At 40.5% G+C, this 20,963-nt stretch overlaps 1 protein-coding gene across 4 annotated transcripts in view; it reads right to left on the reverse strand.

Moving 5' to 3' along the window:
- MCC (MCC regulator of WNT signaling pathway) overlaps positions 1–20,963 on the reverse strand; it is a 331,118-nt gene that overhangs the window by 76,086 nt on the left and 234,069 nt on the right. For all 4 annotated transcript variants that reach the window (XM_026649202.2, XM_026649201.2, XM_026649203.2 and 1 more), the window contains 2 exons: positions 13,432–13,574; positions 4,737–4,879 (listed from right to left, as the gene is read on the reverse strand). In XM_026649202.2, coding sequence (XP_026504987.1) covers positions 4,737–4,879; positions 13,432–13,574 — 286 coding nt within the window. The remainder of the gene's footprint in view (positions 1–4,736; positions 4,880–13,431; positions 13,575–20,963) is intronic.

Below are 20,963 nucleotides of genomic sequence, written 5' to 3' on the forward strand. Positions count from 1 at the left end.
TACCACATGTAGAGAAGCAAATACTGCACGTTGACCAACAACAGTCACAAGCTCATGGAGAGTTTCAGGCTTGCAAATGTGGCAACAAGAATTAAAAGATTGCTGTTTTAATGATTTCCTATAATGGTGCTTATGTATGGTACATCTCGTTCACACACAGATGCAATTTACTTAATAGACAAATGGCAGAGGGAAGGGAGAAAGTGCTATGTATTTATTTAATATACAATATATTTGAGTTTCGGCGATGAGGAGAAATGCAAGAGAAATAATCTTTTAAAAGAGATCATTTGGAAAGAAAATCATAATGAGGATAACCCTTGTGATGTTGCACTCCACATGTTTATAAGTGTGAATATGATGTAACCGGAATATGCTTCATGCAAAAGTTCTCTTGTAAGGTATCATTACAAAGTTTATAATCTACTCAGTGTGTTCATCCTATTTGTTTGAATGTATCATTCTTGTATCTGAAGCTAGAAATATAAAGTATTACTCTGAAGTCCTATTGTAATTATGCAAAGTGTGGGCCATTAATGGTGGTTTACAATCTTGATAGGTTTCAGAGTAGCAGCCGTGTTAGTCTGTATCCGCAAAAAGAACAGGAGTACTCCTGTTCTTTTTACAATCTTGATGGCTCCCATTGACCAGGACAATTGGTTGTAAATGGCTCTGTTTACTTGTAAGCCATCCTGTGTTCCTGTGAGTCAGGCCGGAAAGAATGGAGGCTTGGGGTCTCACAGGACATGTGATCATGTCACCTGGTACTGGAATCCATCTTAAACCTGGTGCTTTTTCATTTAGAATGAAGGGGAGGGATACCCAGAGAGAGACAAAGGATTCCCACCTTGTGCCAAAGATATAAAAGGGGGTGGAACAGAACAAAGGGGGCTGCCAGTCATGAGAAATCCCCTAGCTACCACCTGAGCTGGAACTAACAAGAACTGTACCAGGAGTCTAGTCTGTGAAAGAAGCTTATTGGAACATCTCTGAGGGTGAGATTTACCTGTATTCAGTTTCTTAAATGTACAGTAACTCATTTAACGTCCTCCCGCTTAACATTGTTTCAATGTTACGTCCCTGCTCAATTAGGAACATGCTCGTTTAAAGTTGTGCAATGCTTCCTTATAACGTCGTTTGGCTGCCTGCTTGTAAGATTCTGTGGCAGAGCAGCGACTTTACAAGGGAGCATTTCACAAGTTCCGCTTCTCTGCCTCCTTCCCCCTCCCTCCCAGCACTTCCCCCACAGTTTGGCGGTGCTTAGGACTTTCTGGGAGGGAGGGGCAGGAGCGGGGAAGCGCCATGTCTCTGCTCCTCCCCCTCCCAGAAAGTCCTAGGCACTTAGAATTTTCTGGGAGGGAGGGGGAGGAGTGGAGACACGGGGCTTCTCCGCTCCTCCCCCTCCCTCCCAGCACTTTGCGCTTAGGATTTTCTGGGAGCTGCGTCTCCGCTCCTCCCCCTCTCTCCCAGAAAGTCCTAAGCGCTGCCAAACAGCTGTTTGGCGGCACTTAGGACTTGGGGGGGGGGGGGAGAATGTGGCGTGCTCCGGAGAGGAGGTGGAGTGGGGATGGGAAGAGGTGGGCCTGGAGTGGAGAGGGGACAGGACAGGAAGAGGTGGGCCTGGAGCATTCCCGGCAAAGTCCAAGCCTATTCTTCTCCGGGGAAGCTGCTGCAGCTGCTGCTGCAAAGGTGCTTCCTAGTGTTCTTGCCTGCAGAGGGCTGTGCCTGTGTGGGGTAAGCCAGGGGCACTTCCCAACCACAATACAGTACAGTACTGTACAGTACATAATGCCTTTTGTCTGCCCCCCAAAAATTTCCCTGGAACCTAACCACCCCGCATTTACATTAAATCTTATGGGAAAATTGGATTCGTTTAACATGGTTTCACTTAAAGTTGCATTTTTCAGGAACATAACTACAACGTTAAGTGAGGAGTTACTGTATTAGGCTTAGACTTGCGTGTTTTGTTTTATTTTGCTTGGTATCTTACTTTGTTCTGTCTGTTATTACTTGAAACCACTTAAATTCTACTTTTTATACTTAATAAATCACTTTTGTTTATTAATTAACCCAGAGAAAGCGATTAATACCTGTGTTATAGAGGGCGGACAATTTCTGAGTTTACCCTGTTTTTACAGAGTATATACAGAGTATAACAGATTTATTTGGGGTTTGAATCCCATTGGGAACTGGGTGTCTTGTGTGCTGGAGATAGGTAACCTGCTGAGTGGTTTTCAGTTAAAGCCTGCAGCTTTGGGGGCGTGGTTCAGACCTAGGTCTGTGTTGCAGCAGACTAGCATGTCTGGCTCAACAAGGCAGGGTTCTGGAGTCCCAAGCCATCAGGGAAAACAGGCTCAGAGGTAATTCCAGCACGTCAGGTGACAGTCCCAAGGGGGTCTCTGTGACCGAACCCGTTACAACCCTGATAATACCATTCTTCTAATCTATAGTTCTGATTGGCTGAAACGGTAGCCAGTCTACACTAGAGTACTGATGTACATATAGGACATAATTTCTGCTCTCACTGAGTAAGTGAGAGAGAAAAGACACTCTAAACATAAGAATCCCACTATAAAAGAAACTAAATGTTTTAGCTCAGGGCCAGATTCAGTGTTCGTTTACACTCCATACAATCCTTCTGAAGTCAATACGGTTGTGTATGTCAGTCCTGACTCTAGTTCTTGGTGTCAAGTTAAACTATCTGACCTCATATGTTTCACCAAAATACCAAGTTTAGAGACTAAGCCTCTTGTCTTGTTTATTTTTTCCATTAAGAATAAAATCTACTGTGACATTCAGGCACATATCCAAAAACGTACATTCATCAGTTTAGCACATGAATTATTGAAAATAGAAAAACTCAACCACAAAACCATAACAAACACAAGTCCCTCTCTCAAGAAAAGCCACATGTTCTTTTTGTCCTCAGTTTTCAGTCAGCAACTACAAACTTGTCTTGGGAAACCCATGTATTGAGGTCTCAATTATTTGGGTCAAATTCATCCCTGATGTACCTCCACCGAAATTAATCCCCTTCTGTCCAATATTAGCAAGAGTGGGTCACAGACTCCCTGAATTAAGCCTTCCTTTGCAGGAAGGTTTAGAAGACTTGAACAAACTACCACCCCCTTTACTCAGTAAATCTGCATATTTTCTCAGTGGTGGATTAGTCACAGGAATTCAGATACCAACAACAACCCATCCACTGTATAATAGGTGATGTGTCACAGAGTCCTTCTGTGTTTAAGAGGGATCCTCGTTCTTTTTGGAGATGGCAAACAAGATTCCCCCTTCCATCTGAGATAAAGCTTAAAGTTATAATGGGGAAGAGGAAGGAGTTTGCCTCTCTCGAAAGAGAGATCAGGGCACAACTGGTGTCTGCTAAGCTATTGCAAAAGAAAAGACTGAAATAAAAATATATTGTTAACTGAGTCTTCACTGGAACACAAACATTGCCCTCAGAGAGGCACAATTGCCATTAAAAATCAGCTGAATTTTTACTGACTTCAGTGAGAGTGAGAAAGATTTATCTGAGGACAGAATTTGACCCTCTGTATGACTGTAATAAAAGTACTTAGAAAACATCTCTGTGATATTTTGATCTTTGTCTCTTCTTGGATCAGTCATATTGGACTTCGGATTTAGTGCAACTTTTTCATCAAGATCCAGTGCATCATGACTTTCCCAAGGCACGCTGGCGTCTAGGCATTGTGGTGATCAGCATCTAATAAATACCTGACAGAAGGAAGGGGGAACTACACTACAGCCAAGGATATATCCCTGATTCACACTGATGTGAATGAGAACAGAATCTGATCCAGTGAGACAGACATTTCCCCTCTAATATGGATATCAATGATGCTCCCAAGCCTGCAAAAAGCAGTGTGTCTATGTACCCCACTACTGAACGTCTTTATTGCTGGAGTCTGAGAACTGGATCTCTATAGCTAGTACTAACTACCCTTTAATTTCAGCTTTGAAATCCCCTGTCTGAGCACATCCGAAAAACAATATAATTACTGGACTCTTTGCCATAAAGAACCTTCCTTAACACTCCACAGCACAGATTAGTGTCATTTAGAAACTTGCTACCTGTACATAAATTAATGGCTCTCAGAAAGCAACAAGTCTTAAAAGTCATGGCCTGGAGAGAGAAGTTTAACAGCAGCACATTACTCTGCCATTTATTAATGTCTCTAGATGCCTCTCTTAATTTCATCTCCGCAATTTCCAACCATCAACCTTTTATAGTTAAATAAACTAGCAGCATTTAAAACAATCTTCAGTGACTTATAAATAAAATGTTTTTGCTATTTGGTAAAATAACAAAACAGGAACAGGATTTAAAAAAAAAAATCAATCCAATTAATCAGCCAATTACATGGTCAAGTCAGAACATGTATACTATTCTAGAGGAGGGTAAGTGTGTGTGCGTTCCCTTCATTTTCCCCTTTCCCAAAGGGCACTCATTTAGGTGCTTCAGTTCTTCGTGAAAAGCTCATTTTCTGTTCTTCCTCTGCAGCTATTCTAGCTCTTATGGCCTGGGAGCAAGGTTCTGAGATTATTTTAAATGCTCCTGTTTATTCTCCTAGAGAATTCCTCAACATCTTTGGTTTGATTAACAAGGCCTGGATGATTTATTTTCTTTCCCCTCTGAGCATTCTGATCAGTATTTTAAAGGCTACAATGGCTTTCTACTAGTAGGAGACATCCTGTCTATTCAGAAAATCACTAACCCATGTCAGCAGTGACCATAGTGGACTGGTTCTCTGGTACTGAAACAGAAGTCTGATCCTGGTCCATGCTGCGTGAATCTTCGTTAGCCTCATGTTGGCTCTGGCTGAGCTCTGATCGTAGTTCGGAATATTCATCTTCCTCCCTGGGGGAGAGGCACAAGAAAAAAAATATTATTGAAGGAATAAGCAACTCTACAGCATGCCTTTCAGTCCTGTAGTCACAATAAGTAGGGTACATACTGGACAACAAACTTTCTCCAGCTCAACAAGACTATCAAATAGACCAGGGTCTGTTTCCCATAAAAGAAACTGACTTTCTGCATTGTACTCTCAACTGCCAGTTATGTGGTGAGTAGCATCTGGCTCACATTTCTGTATTTTGAAGTTTCACCGAAGTTCTTGTGATCATTCCAGACTAATGTTCACTATAAGAAAATGTATTGCCAGATTAAGTGTGTGTGTCTCTCTCTCTCGCTCTAAATTCTCCTGTTGCCAAGTGGGTTTTCATTTGAAATCTATTGGAAGATAATGTACAGATTAATTAGAATGGCAGTGAACTGCTGGAGTTACTGGAGAACCAAACCCTTGCATATTACATGCTTTAACTGTTATTTGTCAAGTGGGTTCCTTCAAAAATGTTTGAGCGCTATTGGGCATTACCTGAAGTAGTGAGATTTATAAAGAGTCTTTTCTCCTAAGTTCACATGTAAAGTTCAAGGAATGGGGAAAAGTAGATAAGGACATCAGTGGAATGTGAGATCACATTGCCCAATGAAGCACTTTAAAATGTTTCTTTTCTTTTTTAATCCATTTGCTAATCCAATTGCAAAAAATGACATTCAGGAAGACCTGATTTTTTTAATCAGCTTCAGTTTTTGTAATTATTATTTTGTCACTTTCAGATATGTACATTTTAACCAGCAGGAAAAACATCAGTAGCATAGGCACAGAAACAACAAACCAAAAACTTTTGATGAATGAATTTACTGTACCCCTATTTGGCTACTCATTAAGCTATGTATTTTGTAGAGGTTTATTTTGCTGCTGTTTCAGCAGAAAGGTGGATGATTTTAGGGTGGGGAGGAAGCATAGAGCAGGAATGGAGTTCTTTGGTGAGGGAGGGAGAGCACAGAACTGTGAGGGCACCTCCAGCTGGGGGGAAGCCTGTTGTCTAAGGGGGTAGTTCTGCAGAGTAATGAGCACTTTCCACTTCCATTGAGGTCAGCGGGAGTCGAGAGCTCTCAGTACCTTGCAGGAATTAGCCCTAAGGTTTGACAATGTCTGTCGGGCAAAATAGCTGAAAGGAAGATGATCCATACGTATCACTACACTGACCGAAGGAAAGGCTGCTGTCTGTGAAACAGGCCAACTCATAAGAAAAATTCCAGCTTGTTTGCCAAGCAGGATTTCCTTAGTTTACCTGTTGTAGTTTTAATAGGAATGATCATACTTTTCTAACCCTGAAAGGCAACTCAGCTCACTACAGAAAGTTACATCTTTATCACAAGCACTTAGCAACTATTATACAAAAATTAAGATTATAAGGTTAAAATTAAGTTTTTGATCAAAGCAAGGTATTTTAGGTGATGGGCAATACATATTTAAAGCGATGGGCAATACATATTTAAAGCAAGTGTGAGAACCAAACCAGAAATAGCATGAATTAAAATACAGGCTACTGAAGACACATAAATGTGGGTTAATGTTCTATGGATAAGTTAATTATTAGGCACAGCACAAGCCAATGATAATTAGCTTTAGACAAAAACAATTACTAAGTGCTCAAAGAGTTGCTTTTTCTTTTGGTCAAAGGGGTAATTTGTTTGTTCATTTATACATCAACCTGCTTTGCAATTAGTGATTAATTTTAAAATGTGAATCTCCTCCATGAATGGATGACAGGCTGACCTGATCATAAAACCAACAGCTTGTATACACATGCTAACACTTTCAGACTTAGACTAGTTTTCTTGTTTAAATGACAATGGCTAAGATTGACAATTTTATGTTTGGTTGTTTGAGCCAAATTTTCCAAAATTTGCCTTGAAACATGCATGCAAAACATGCCTCTTTACAAACATGTAACTGCACATTCAAAATAGGTAACTATGAATGCAAATGGTAAATTACCCACTTTGTACACATAACAGCATATTTTACATGTGCAAGTTACCTTTTCTACCCTAGGTATTTGAAGAGCACCAATCAGTGCAGCATCTTTTATATATGCTTATATTCTGTATACGCAACTAAGGGGCTGATTTTTGAAAACAGGGGTTTTCTAGTTCTCTCTTCCATCCTCTTCCCTTCCCTTCCAGAACACAAAAGCGGTGCTGATTTCAATAGGACTTAGAGGTATAATAGCTACACACTAAAACAGAATGTTTAAAAATGGATTGAAAAGTAACAAAAGGTACTGGGCCAGATCCTCCTGTGCAATGAACCAGTTTTGTGTTGCTCCAGTGTTACAAAACTGTTTTAAAGCTTGCTTAGTAATGATCAAAATGGCAAACTCTCAGCACTTCCTCCTCCCCATTAAGGAATTCTGGTGGGGTGTTGTCAAGGTATGAGATTCTCTCATAGCTTCAAACAGAGAATGGTTTCACCACAGTAGGTGTTGGCCATTTTACAACTTTCATTATATTTTAATGAATGTTTTGTAAAACACAGAGATCCTCAGATAAAAGGCACTCTATGAGTGCCAACCATTATTAATGTTGATGATGCTGTCCACTATACCATCTATTCTGTCTCCCCTTTTTCCTCCTGGGTTTCTAGGTGACCCATATTTCTGTATGAATTTTCTGTTGGGTAATGCCATAGAATTCATGGCTGCACAGCATTTAGTTACAAATGGTTGACTGGTTAAATTGTATGTCTTTTGACAGCTGCTAAGAATCCTAAGCAGACACCAGCAGGCAAGAAAGTCCATAAGCTGCACAGACCTATTTCAGCATTGAAATGAAAGACAACTCACTCTCTCTCTCCCCTCTCCCATTCTTTTGCTGAACTCACAGACAAACTGGAAAGACTGTAGCTGATTCCGTTCTCAATCACATGGCAAGATTTATTTTTGTATCATTGCATGACAAATGCATTTCCTTACTGAAGCCATGATTAAAAAATAAATAAAATCTTGTGTTAGGATGAACTTATCTTGTCCAGTAACATTCACTTTCTAAACAGATACAGTATTATCTAATGTTTTATCATTTAGTGTGGGACCTTCTTTGTTCTTGAGAGGTTAATCTTGTTGGGGTGTAACTGACACACCTTAATACGTATGTGTTTTTAATACACTGATACTGCTGCTTCATGTGGACCTACCCATTTGACTGGCTTTGCCTTTTTGTGACTTGTGCAAACCAGTGATGGGGAGCAGTCCAGGAAAAGAGAGTTAATGAATGTATCAAAGTCTTCTGTGAATGGAAGGAATAGAGGCTGGTGATAATTTTACCAGCCTACTTCCAAATGGCAGGTAACAGGGGTTCAAGTGCTATGATGCTGCAGTGAAGTAAATTCACATTGAAGAGTATCGAAAGCATATTCTGCATCTTTCCTGCATAAATATACAAAGAGTTTCAGGTGAAACAACCTTACTCTGAATTTGACTTAAACCTGTTACTTCAGTTTTGCAAATTTGACCAAACTACATTCACACTACAAGAAAGAAAGATTAGAGTTTGAAACACTGCTCTTGTGTTCTTAGCAAAGTTTTAAACAGGGTAGTCTCCCATCTGAGCCTTGGATTTCTTAGGACCCCACTAAAGCCTCACTGTTTGAGAAACTCTTAGATAATGCAAACAGAGCCAACATTTCTATTCTTGACTATATAAGAAAGAAATGTATTGTCTCTCTCAGCAAGCTACCTTCTTAACTGCTCTTCTTCCCTCAAATTACAAACTATTTCTTATGATCTGGTGGTGGGTAAATGATAGATCAGCCCCCTTTCAGAAACTAAGCAGAGCTCAACATTATATGAGTTCAGACAGCTCTCTTCCAGATCAAATACCAAATTGGTTGCAGCTGTATTTCACAGTTTCTTCTTTTTTTGGTTGGATTCCCAAGCCAGCTGAGCTGTCTCGAACTACAGCAACATCAGTGAGATGAGACCATTAGGAATGATTGTTGGCTTGATCCCATAACCGCTGTGACTTCATTTGCATCAGGAGTGTTGGCAGAACATAATGCAATATCAACAGCTAGCTTCATGTGGCCATGCATCTGGAACTTGCTGTACCCTATAAAGGTCAAATCTTGTCAAATCCAGAAGTTTATTGGAAACATCTAAAAATATTTCATACAATAACTACTACTAAGAACAACACTTTGTATATGTCTGAGAAGAGGTGCAGCCACGGCACTTGATCTGACATCTCTGCAGTTGGGCTTGCTGAACAATGCGTGAGCCATAATTCTGCAACTTCCTGAACCCATTCGCCCTCACCTTCCAAAGTGTCTGAAAAAAAGCAATCTCTTCTAAATGGAAAATATAAATTAGCTTATGCAATCTGTCAAACTCTCTTAAATCTGTTGCAATTGTTTGTTTAGACTGAAAATCTTGTTCTGCTCAGGCATTGCTAACCTCAAAACAATGACATCAATTTAAAGACTCTAAACTAGAAGATCAAATTTACTGTGTAACTTTGGTTTCTCTTGACCATCTACATAATATTATGGTTTATTTAAAAGGAAGCATTAAGAATGGCATAAAGCAACAGTAAATCAAGCCTTTCTACACTACGTCAGCTATAAGGTACAGATGCTGTACAGCTTTTCCATGGCAGCACCAGGGAGATGCATTTCTTTGCCCTGTGATTCAGCAGATTTAAGTAACCACTTTCCAAATGATGGCCTGACAATCTTGCGATTTCACAAGTAATGTCTCATCTTTCCATGCACATTTGGAAGCGTAAGAGACACTCATGGTAAAAAAATCCCCACTCCTGAGGTTTTTTTATGAACAAAAAAGTAATAGCAAAATAGAACTACATGAAGCCCTAAACTAAGACTATGTCTACACTATAGAGTTTTGCCAACAAAAGTTATGCCACTTAAAGTAAATCACTGTTGCATGTCTACACTGTGCTCCTTGTGTGGACAGAGCGCATCCACATTAGCAGCTCTTGCATCAACAGAGAGCAGTGCACTGTGCGTAGCTATCCTGCTGTGTAACTGGCCGTAGGGTGCTTTCGGAAGGGTTTGCAATGCCTCATGGGGCAGGTATAGTGTCACATGATGCGGGTTTCTCAATCGCATCGTTCCATGGGCATCCTACTAGATTGCCAGCTGCTGTTCAACTGAAGTGTGGGGTGGAGGAGGGGAGAGTGTGTGTGTGTTGGGGAGAGACAGAAACACTGTGTATGTTGGGGAAGTATGAGAGACACTGTGTGTGTGGGGTGGCGTATATGTCAGAGACAGTGTGTGTGTTGGGGAGAGTGAGTGTGTGGGCGTGCTGTCTCTGAAGTTCAGACAGCGGCTGGAGCAGTCTCTCCACACCCCACACCCCCCAGCAGCAGGCTGCTCTGTCTGTAACCCAGCGAACATGTCTGGACATGGTAAGGGAGGTAAGGGTATCAGAAAAGGAGGCGCTAAGCACCAAAGGAAGGTACTGAGGGACAATACCCAGGGTATTATGAAGCCAGCTATTCGCCGTTTGACTCGTTGTGGGGGCGTGAAGTGCATTTCAGATCTCATTTACGAGGAGATTCAGGGAATGCTAAAGGTATTTTTGGAGAATGTGATCCGAGATGCTTTTACTTACATCAAGCATGCAAAGCAGAAGCCTGACATCCATGGACGTTGTATATGCGCTGAAGTGCCAGGGTTGTACTCTGTATGGATTTGGAGGCTAAACCTGTGTCAGTAATTCTCAGAAAAAAAAATCTATAACTAGGGTGACCAGACAGCAAATGTGAAAAATCGGGATGGGGGTGGGGGATAATAGGAGCTTATATAAGAAAAAGACCCCAAAATCGGGACGGTCCCTATAAAATTGGGACATCTGGTCACCCTATATATAACCCAAAGGGAGAACAACATTCCACATTAATGGTTCCAATTCCCTCTGATTTCTCCCACAGCCGCCGCAGTTACAGGGAGCAGCATCCTCAGCAGCTCTGTGAGCTCTCCAGGCTGAGGAATATTAAAGCTTCCCAGAGCTTTGAAAGGGGAGGGGCACATGCCTGCATAGCTAGATGCAGGGCAGCTGAGTTCAAAACAATGAGTAGAGTGGTCATGGCAGGCATTGTGGGATACTGGGGGAGGCCAGTTAAGTTGACATAACAAATGGCAGTGTCTACACTGACGCTTTGTCACTTTAACTTTGCCGCAAAAAGCTCTCTATGCCTCTCGTTCAGGTGGTTTGGTTTTGCCACCAAGACTAGTATTGTAGTGTCTACACCTCCACTGTTTTGTCAGCAAAAGGCAGCCTTTGCAGACAAAACTGTGTAATGTAGACAAGGCCTAAGTCTTTTCCCCAGACTTAGGCTACATCTACACTACAGCCAGGATTGACACTCTGAGATCGATCCACCGGCAGTCAATTCTAGTGAAGTCTAGTGAAGACCCACTAAATCGAGGGCAGATCGCTCTCCAGTCGACCTCTGTACTCTACCCCTGATGAGAAGAGTAAGGTAGAGTTGACGGGAGCGACCCCCCCCACAGTGTAGACCCCAAGGTAACTCGACCTAAGGTACATCGACTCCAGCTACGTTATTCACGTAGCTGGAGTTGCGTAGCGTAGGTCAACTTACCGCGGTAGTGCAGACATTGCCTTAGTTGCTTCTAGGACCTTTCTCTTAGAATCTCTTTGTCCCAGCCCACACCAACGTCCCTTATATTCAGGTCGGAGTCTACACCTGTCCCAATGAAGCCAGCAATAATTAACTGACATTTCTGCAGGGTTCCAACACCTGCTAACATAGTGGGGCAAGAGCAGAAGCCTGACATGTTGTTACAGGAAAGTATGGAAATGACAGGAGCGAAGAATTAATTTTCTTTCTTTCCACTGTGTTTAGAAGCTGAACGGAAGCTCTCTAAGCTCACCTTGTTCACAGGTTTTTTGTTTTTTTTTTTTAATGTATTGGTCTGTGAGAAAAAACTAGCTACAATGACCATTAAAGGAAAGCAAAATAAGAATTAATTATTCACTTACAAATATTTATTATTATATTACAGCAGAATGAACTCAAATATAAGTGGACAGAAGTGTTGTCTAGGGATCTGAGCACAAAGTACTCTAATGTGGAATGCCAAAGCTGTCGTGGGTGGGGAGAGGTTGTGCCTAAGTGCTCTATCACAGTAGCAGAACTGTGCATGCCCCTGAAGGCCAAAATGCCTTCAGGGGCATGCACACCCTAGCATCTTTACCTACAGCAGAACTTGCACTATTTACCTATTCATATAATATTAATGCAATGCAATTATAATTATATGCTGTAATTACAATATATGGATATCATTATCTTCTGTAATTTAAGATACACGAGTTTACTCTTTCACACAAAAATATTTTCCTGGGCATATACTTTAAACAAAAGAGCTCCTGGCTTGATGGCCATATAGACTTTAGTGAGATGAAAAAACGAAACAGCCATTACTGAAAAACAGGCAGGAAAATAAGCCAGAAAACCCCACAGTGCTACATGGGAAGAATTTTAAGTAAGTATAACCTATAGCAGGGGTCGGCAGCCTTTCAGAAGCGGTGTGCCGAGTCTTCATCTATTCACTCTAATTTAAGGTTTCGCGTGCCAGTAATACATTTTAACGTTTTTAGAAGGTCTCTTTCTATAAGTCTATAATATATAACTAAACTATTGTTGTATGTAAAGTAAATAAGGTTTTTAAAATGTTTAAGAAGCTTCATTTAAAATTAAATTAAAATCCAGAGCCCCCGGACCGGTGGCCAGGACCCGCGCAGTGTGAGTGCCACTGAAAATCAGGTCGCATGCCGTCTTTGGCACGCGTGCCATAGGTTGCCTACCCCGACCTATAGAGATGTTAACTCTTTACTTTCAAAGTTGGTGTTTTGGTTTAAAATCCCCAACTGGCCAAGGATTGAGGAGTTCATGTCCCAATAAGCTTGAGAGCTGAAAAGTATTGTGAGGTCCCAGCAAACTCCTTCACGAAGTAACGGCAAAAGGCCTTTGCCTCGCAGTAAGCTAAGAACAGCTGATATGGACAGATAAATAAAAGAATGTTCCTCTTTGGTGAAATCTAGAACTTACAAGAAGAAATAGTTGGAACTTACTGAGTAATGTCTTAAAAGAGGAGTGTCCAAATTTTTACATTCAGTGAGTATGCAACACTAGTTCGATTTGCACCAATTTTGTATTTTATGGGAATTGCTGGAGAAAGCAGGCGCAACTCTTGAAGCCAATTTCAGTTGCACCTCTATAATGGGTTTAATTTAGTCTTGGTTGTGTTGTGGATAGCATAGGAGAAAGATAAAAATGGGAATGGGGAGTGGATTACTTTGCCTTACACCCTCCTATCAGTTGCTTTTCCTGCTACACCTGCCCAGTTTCCAATCCCCTAGTATGCATGTTACACTAATTTTGCACACTCACTGAACCTCAATCATAGCAAGTCTAGCCACACCACTTTTATGATTAACTCACACCCAATGTATATTGTACACCACCGTGTATACCGCTTCTGAATTTTGCCCAGACTTCCATAGGAGTTGCAATACCTTATTGTTGTTCCTTGTAGTCGGTCAATCTTCTTATTTAATTCAGCGATAATGCTGTGAAGCTCCGTGATTCGTTCCTCATAGCGTAGTGTTGTTCGCTCCTGTACGTCTTCATGCTCTCTCATTAGATGAGACTGTTCACACTAAAGCAGAAAAACCAAAGTACAAAGGAAGGGGATGGGTTTTAAAATTAACCATACTGAGATTAGATGTAAGGCAAAGTTTTATGTGCATTAATGGCTCCTCTACCCACCAATCTTGACACCAGTTTTCAATAAGGAGAGGAAAATAGTCTTTAGAGTGGCCTTCTAGCTTGGTACAACCCAGGGCTTTATAGGCAACGTGCCAAGAGCCCAAGGATTTCATCTAAATTCAATAAAATAAACCTTATTGCAGCTGCCCCATCTTGAATATAGTGTCACCCACTGCTCAGATCAGCCTGGAATATCACAAGCTGGGATCTATAGTCTTTGTGAAGATGGTCACCCAGGCAGGATTGTTTGGGCTTTTCTCAGGGTTATCATGCCTTCCCATATCCCAGAAGAAGATATTATGTTGGGGGCCTGCAAAGTCATCACACTATGATGTTGTGTTGTAGCACTGGATTTTATGATATAATGCAATAACCGTATGCCAAAAAAAAAAAAAAATTCCCCCAAAAACCTAAACCACAAGACATTCTGTGGTGACGTGCTAGATATCATGCCATGAAGTTGTGACCATCAAATCTGTTCCATCAGACAGAGCTACAAGAGGTGCCAATTCCAGACACAAGCAGTGTATTGTAACACTCAGACATACATCTTAGGCCTCCCAAACATTTCAGGTGCATCCAAGGGTTTCATGATAGATCAAGGAGAGACTTTGGCATAAGATAACAGAAATGTGGCTCCCACTTTTCCTCCACCATTCTGGTTGAAAGGATGTAGTGGGGTAAACATGTTTAAAATAGACAAAGCCTAGAAAATCTGTTAGTAAGACTTTTTCCTTCCCATTAGGATTTTCTTTTGGTCTAAGAAGGTACTTTGCACAATTTACTCATTTATAACACAATAAAAAGCTTGTCACTTGAATGATGAAACAACAGACCTATTGCTTGTATTACTGTATGCTCCACACAACCCTGACTAACTTTCCCTCCAACAGCGTTTCAATTCAGGCTCGTCATGGTTCCAGATGCCAGAAGCCACATGCATCGCAATTACAGCACTAGCCATGGTATACGTTAATTAGGCTTGGTAGAAGACTGGAAAGGGCAAGACTTCTAACCTGCTTCTGACCCCATGTAGAAATCAGGCAGTCCCCTGCCTCTCCTGCAGTCACACAATGGAGACTGCTCCTATTAAATGAAATCTCAAACTTACAGTGATCTAAGCATTGGTACATCAACTGAACATATTCATTGCCTTTTTAATAAAACCTATTCTAAATGCTAAATCAGAAGTAACTACTGCATGAATCCTCCTGCATTTTTATTTTACTAAAAGTGACTTGCCCTGAATATCACTCTATATGGAATTAAAATACAGTAAAGTAACGCAATACACAACACATACAAAATTCTTATCTACAGTTAAGGGTCTGGAAATATTTTCGTAATATCCCCCTATTTTCTTAGGTTCATAACTTATGACTTGGGATCATCACTTATATGAAAATAAACTTCTTCCAACTTGAAACATGATGCTAAGCTTGACAGAAATTTTATTATTCACATTTTTTTAAAGAAATCCATTTCAATATTTTTTAATTCCAGGAGTACACACACAGTGCAGAGTAGTTGTGTTGTTTTTCATTCTAAGTGCTGTGAAATATGCAATGACTTTCACACTATATCTACCTTCTAACAAGATAATCTATGTTAGAATTTAATTGACAGGCCATAGTGATAATCTGTACTATGGATACATTATGTTTTTATGTATTATTTTTGGAAAGGAAGGGGAAGAACAAAGATATATATACATACAATAAGGGCCGAGTATATAATAATTATTTTAAAATGTAAATACAAATTTATCGTCACAAAATAATAGAAATTATGGTTGTAAAATAGGTGAAGACATCTAGTCCACACCCTGTTCAGGACTGTTCTCTACAGTGTTCTTTGTCCAAAAGAAGACTGCACTAGCTTCTTGCCAGATGTATGATGACCACATATAATTTGCACAAAATGGAGCTGCCTTCATCTTTAATGTAGAGGTATAGGATGCTGACAATACTAGTCCCATTATGCCGTGAGATTCATCTTGTTCTTAGATCTAAGGCTCCAACTTTCGCAGAGTGGAATTCCTCTTGGATGAAGAGTGTGTCCCTGTGGATGCATCTCCATAGTAAAGATGACGGCAGCTGAGGGCCACATTCTTGAACTCCAATGAGCCACATTCAGCCTTAAGGCCACACACTGGCTACCTGACATAGTTATTACATGCAGACATCACTGTATCTTCTTACATGCTATCATGAAAGGCTTTATTTCTCTGTTCCCTCGCCTCCCCTACTCCGTGATACTTGATCAAATAACTACTCCTTCCTTCAGAGTATAAAAATACAGGTGGAGGAAGTATCAGATAAAAATGTTAAACAGTAGTTTAACAAAAATGCTAGACACAGATTAAGTGCAGAGAAAATGAAAGAAAAAGCAGCTTACTGCACCTTTCTAAACCAAATTTCCTGACACACACTTTGATAATCACAAACACTGTCTCAGTATTCTCCAGCCCAGTGAGTTATCTGCTCAAGGTGGTTTTTTTAAAACTGAAAGGATATTTCAGATGGAGTGTGTAACAATTATTTTTGGACAATAAATAAAAAGCCTACCACATCAGATTTCATCTCTCTAAGCCGGGCACAGAAAAGCTGAATGTTATTTATCTTGGCTGAAGATATACTGACTCTCGCTAATGGACTTCAGCTACCACACCAGGCTTGCTTTCTCTCCCTCACTCTCTCAAGTCATTGCACAGCCACCATTTTTCACAATAATCTTTACTTGGTGACAGACATATGGTGAGTAACAAAGAGGAAACAATGTGAAACAGGGAAAGTGTATGCACCTGAAGCAGCTTTATGTTTTTGTTTAAAAAGGTCTTTGGCTTCCCTGGGGCAACAGAAAACGGGAAAAAGGAAGGGCAGAAGGTGGGGACCCACCATGCTTTGCTTTGGGAGACACTATGAGCTGGTTTCAGCGCGAATGATCTGAAGGAAACCTTGTACAACCTGGAGGATGATGTGGTGTTCCTGCTGGTGAGCCCTGTCAGGCAATAGTGATTCCCATCTGAGAAGGGTAAAAGTATGTGAAAGGAGACAGTACAACCTATTATGCAACGTAGACTTCAGAGATAGAAAGAACCATCTACACCATCTGTCAGCACAGGACTGTACCTCTATTAGCCAATTTTTGTCCCTAGATTTAAATGTGCCACTAGTACTTTTTGATACATTTTCCCCCAATATTCAACTTAAAATTTCTCTTCATTAATTTCACCACATTATTATTTATACCCCATTTCATTATGTTAAATTCCTCTCTCCTTGTTTTTCATATTCCTCAAATATCAGATTTATCTCATGCACCCCATAGTTGTTTCTTATCCAAGATGTACATATTTAGTCCTTTTAATCTATTCTCACATCATTTACTTCCAGTTATGAGATAAATGCCTCAGACCCTCTCTCTTTCTCCTCAGCTTTGTTTTGGTCTCATATCTAAGTTTCTCACTGCAATGATTAAAGGTACCACTCAGCAGAGAAGGAAGACACAAGAACAAGCCATGGATTCCTGGAGGGGTGTGCACATCAAGAGCAGTTGCCAGGAAGAAAAAAAGGGTTTCCAGTAAAGTTTTTAGCCTAAGTGACCCAGGTTTCTGGGACAGGCTGCAGAGGTTACTTCATTACAGAACCAAGTTACCATACTTGGGAACACCTTTGGCACTTTAAAGTCAGATCTTCTGGATGAAAGGGAGGTGCTGGGAAAAATCATCATACCAATAAAAACTGTGAAGTGAGAAAGAAGATAAGAGAAAATACTTCAACCGCAAGATGTTGGCACAACTAGGTGTAACTGCCTATAATGTGTAGCAACCTGCAGTACAAGAAACACTAACAGTATCATCATTTGCATTATACTTATTGTACTCAGCTAGAGGATAATACCAAATCCTAATCTCAGTGCTAAAGTAACAAAAACCCCAGAGCCTCAGGCACCTGCCTGAGGTGGAAGTAATCCCAGTAACACAATATTTCAGGAAGAGTACAAGTCATCACCTGAATCAGCTACAACAATAAACTTGTCTAACAAGTTCTGACGAAACAAAACCTTTGCTTAAACAATATTGTATTTTAATTTATGATAAGTGGAAGCTTTTGGGATGCCATCAGTTAATTCTTGTCTCTTTTATATATAAGCAACTTTCTGGTGTCCTGAGCCCCTTTCTATCAACCCACATGGATAAGAATTCATTGTTTGGGGGTTTAGTCTGTGTAATGCTTGAGGCTGAATGAGAGTATAGGTAAACCACATCTACTTGCTATCCATTTAAGTACTATTTCTAATTATTTGTTTAGCTCAACTATTGATCTTGATTTCATGTCATCCAGCAAACCAGAAGAGCGCAAAAGGAATGGCAAAGTTGAATCTTCTAATCAGAACATAGAGTATGGCTTTTGGAATTGCCTCATGTCTAGGAGTTCAGTCCTTTAGTCTTCCACTCTGCATCACTGCAGATCAGAGAAATGAACACTGTAGTCCTGATGGAAAGGTGTAATTTTTGTATGTAGAACAGATACACTGCTGTAGTATTCCAAAAGGAATGGGAAAGGAAGCAGCAGTAACTAATTTAGGATAAAATCCTTAATTACAAAATCCCTCGTTTCCAAGGTCATTTTAGCATTAAGTCCACTGTTTTGTTTTGTTTTTTTAAAGAAAGAGTAACAACATTGACAAATTCTGAGTAGTATGATGCATCTTGGGAATGTAGTCCTTTAGGAATGTATTCCCTGAATAGTTCTACTCAGGAGGAGGACCACCTTGAACCAACTTTGGAAAAGGAAACATTTATACAAAAAACAACTGTACATGGTCTGTATTTTTCTGTGTTCCCTCATCTTCAGTTTTTGCCTGATCCAGCAGTTAAAACGAAATTAGAGCTTCATGAACATTGGCTGTTTCTGTTTGCACTGGTCCCAACAAACTTTTTCTTCAGTTCTGACCTGTGTGGCTTTTTATACCCTTTTACCTTTGCTTAAAGCTTCAAATTAATTTGAATCCAAATGAGACAACTATCTTCTCACACCGTGTTTTACTTAAGCTCCATACACTGCCTATGGATTATAGTTTGGTTTATATCAAAACCGGAAGTGGACCTCTATACATCTTTGAATGACACATAGTGGGTTGCGCTTGAGGGAGACAGGAAGTCATTTTATAGATATGGGAGGACAGTGGTTTTAATTTTAGTTTGTTCTTGCAGCAGTTTGTAGATTTGCAGGAAGTTATTCAGAGTGATATGTCAGAGGAGATGCCAACAGGAGCATATAGTGGGTGAAAGGCCTGATCCTGTCGTCTCTCCTGAAACCCAAAGCATAAAAATATGTCTGACACTAGTTGCGGCTGCTTCCACTACGGCACAAAGGTGAGCTGGTTTTTAGTGTGGGAGGACTTGGGGAAGAACTATACACTGTACACCGACCAACGGACTTTTGCTAACCTCAGAGTGGTGAGAAAGTGTAGGTTAATCCCAACAGGATCCATAGATTGAAGACATAGGGAGGTACAGTTTAGGCAACTGGCTCTAACCAGTGTACAACCACCAGAACTCCAGAGTCCCCTACAAGTGTGTGCTGATTTCAGTGGGCATGCCCAGCACTGGTGCCCCAATTTCCTACAGTTATATACACAGCAATAATATACACAAGAAATCAAATCACTGATGGTGAAAAAGGAATATGCAGCAGCTGCTAGCAAGTGTATCCTCTAGTCTCTCTGTGGATCACCACTTGATTATGTAAATAATACTTTTAAAAAAACTACAGGAGATGAGAATTTATGTATGCCTCCATTTAAGGATCTACTGTACATAGTCAGTCAGATCAAATGGTAATGAGAAAGTAATTCAAACTAGTATTGGTGGAAGCAGCAGCAGCGCGCAGCTAGAGAGAATATAGCCAGATAGAAAGAATCCAGTCAGGTCCCAAACTCTCAGGTATTTTAGAGTATAATGACTTACAGTGCCAGAGCAAAAAACACAAAATAAGTAACTACAAGTAGAGTAAAAACTAGAGAGAGAAAGAGCAAAAAAACATTAGTGGCATTATAGCCACTAATATAGCTGACAAATATGCCAGGGAGCTGAGCTCTCTGTCTTTCCAGTCTGTTTCTGATGGCCACCCCTCCCCAGCATTGCATAATTGAAGTAAAATCAAAATATAAGTAAACAGATATGTTCTGTATCAAGACAACTCTGTATAATGTAGAACACTCTGGACAAGAAGAATTCTGCACATGCAGTGTTTTCAAAAGATGATGTGCATCTACATGCTGATGTGGCCACAAATTTCATACACCACTATCATCATCCTGTCTGTGTTCTCGATACTTTTCAAGAACTGAGGCAAAATCTGTTCAGAGGGGAAAACGGGACTGGAACAAAACTGCCAACATACACAATGTGTACCGTACCACACTGGCCCCAATGTCTGACAGTATGAACCAAGGTAAGGAGATGAGCTGTGAAGCCACTCAGCTATCACCTTCTTCAGCTTGTGCAACCATGCAGATTCAATGTGATTTTTTGAAGACTACAGGAGGGTATAGTTGCTACATTCTACTGCTGACCCATTCAAAGTTTGCTTTCCTAAAGCAGACCTATGGAGTGCTCTTGACACGTGTAAGTCAGTGTCAGACCTCTGATTAACATACGTGTTGTGAGAAACTGTCCTGCTCCCAGAGCTACTCCCAGAGCACATTTGCTGGAATAGTTCTGGGACAGCTTTTGTGGAGAAAAGCACATGACTTAGTACTATCTGTCAGCAGCATCTCATCCTGGAGCTTCTCATCATCTGAGCGAGAAGGGCAATAAATTGCCTGCCAGTGTTTTACTGAGTAAAAGGGCCATGGAAGTTAGTCTCACCCAGAATTGTCTGAGGTTGTACAGTTAATTCCTGACCTCAATCTTACTTTTTCTAGGAGCAATGGAGATTTGGAAACACAAAACACACAATTAGCTTGCAGAACTCATAACCACAAAATACCATTGAGTCCAAGAGCTTAGCAGGATTAAAAAAAAAGATGTAAACATTTATCTGGATAACAAGAATGTCCAGAGTTGTCATCGTAAACATTTAAAAAAAATAAGCAAATGTTTTTGAAGGATTAGTGGATGACCCAAAGATTGGCAGACTGATAAACAATGAGGACAACAGGCAGTCATACAGAACAATCAGGATCATTTGGTAAGCGGGGCCCATTCAAACAAAATGTATTTTAATACAGCCACATGTAAAGTTACATACCTATGAACAAGGAATGTATG

The sequence above is a fragment of the Terrapene carolina genome, unplaced genomic scaffold (assembly GCF_002925995.2).
Source record: "Terrapene carolina triunguis isolate 2854851 unplaced genomic scaffold, T_m_triunguis-2.0 Scaffold69, whole genome shotgun sequence".
NCBI classification, from domain to species: domain Eukaryota; kingdom Metazoa; phylum Chordata; order Testudines; family Emydidae; genus Terrapene; species Terrapene triunguis.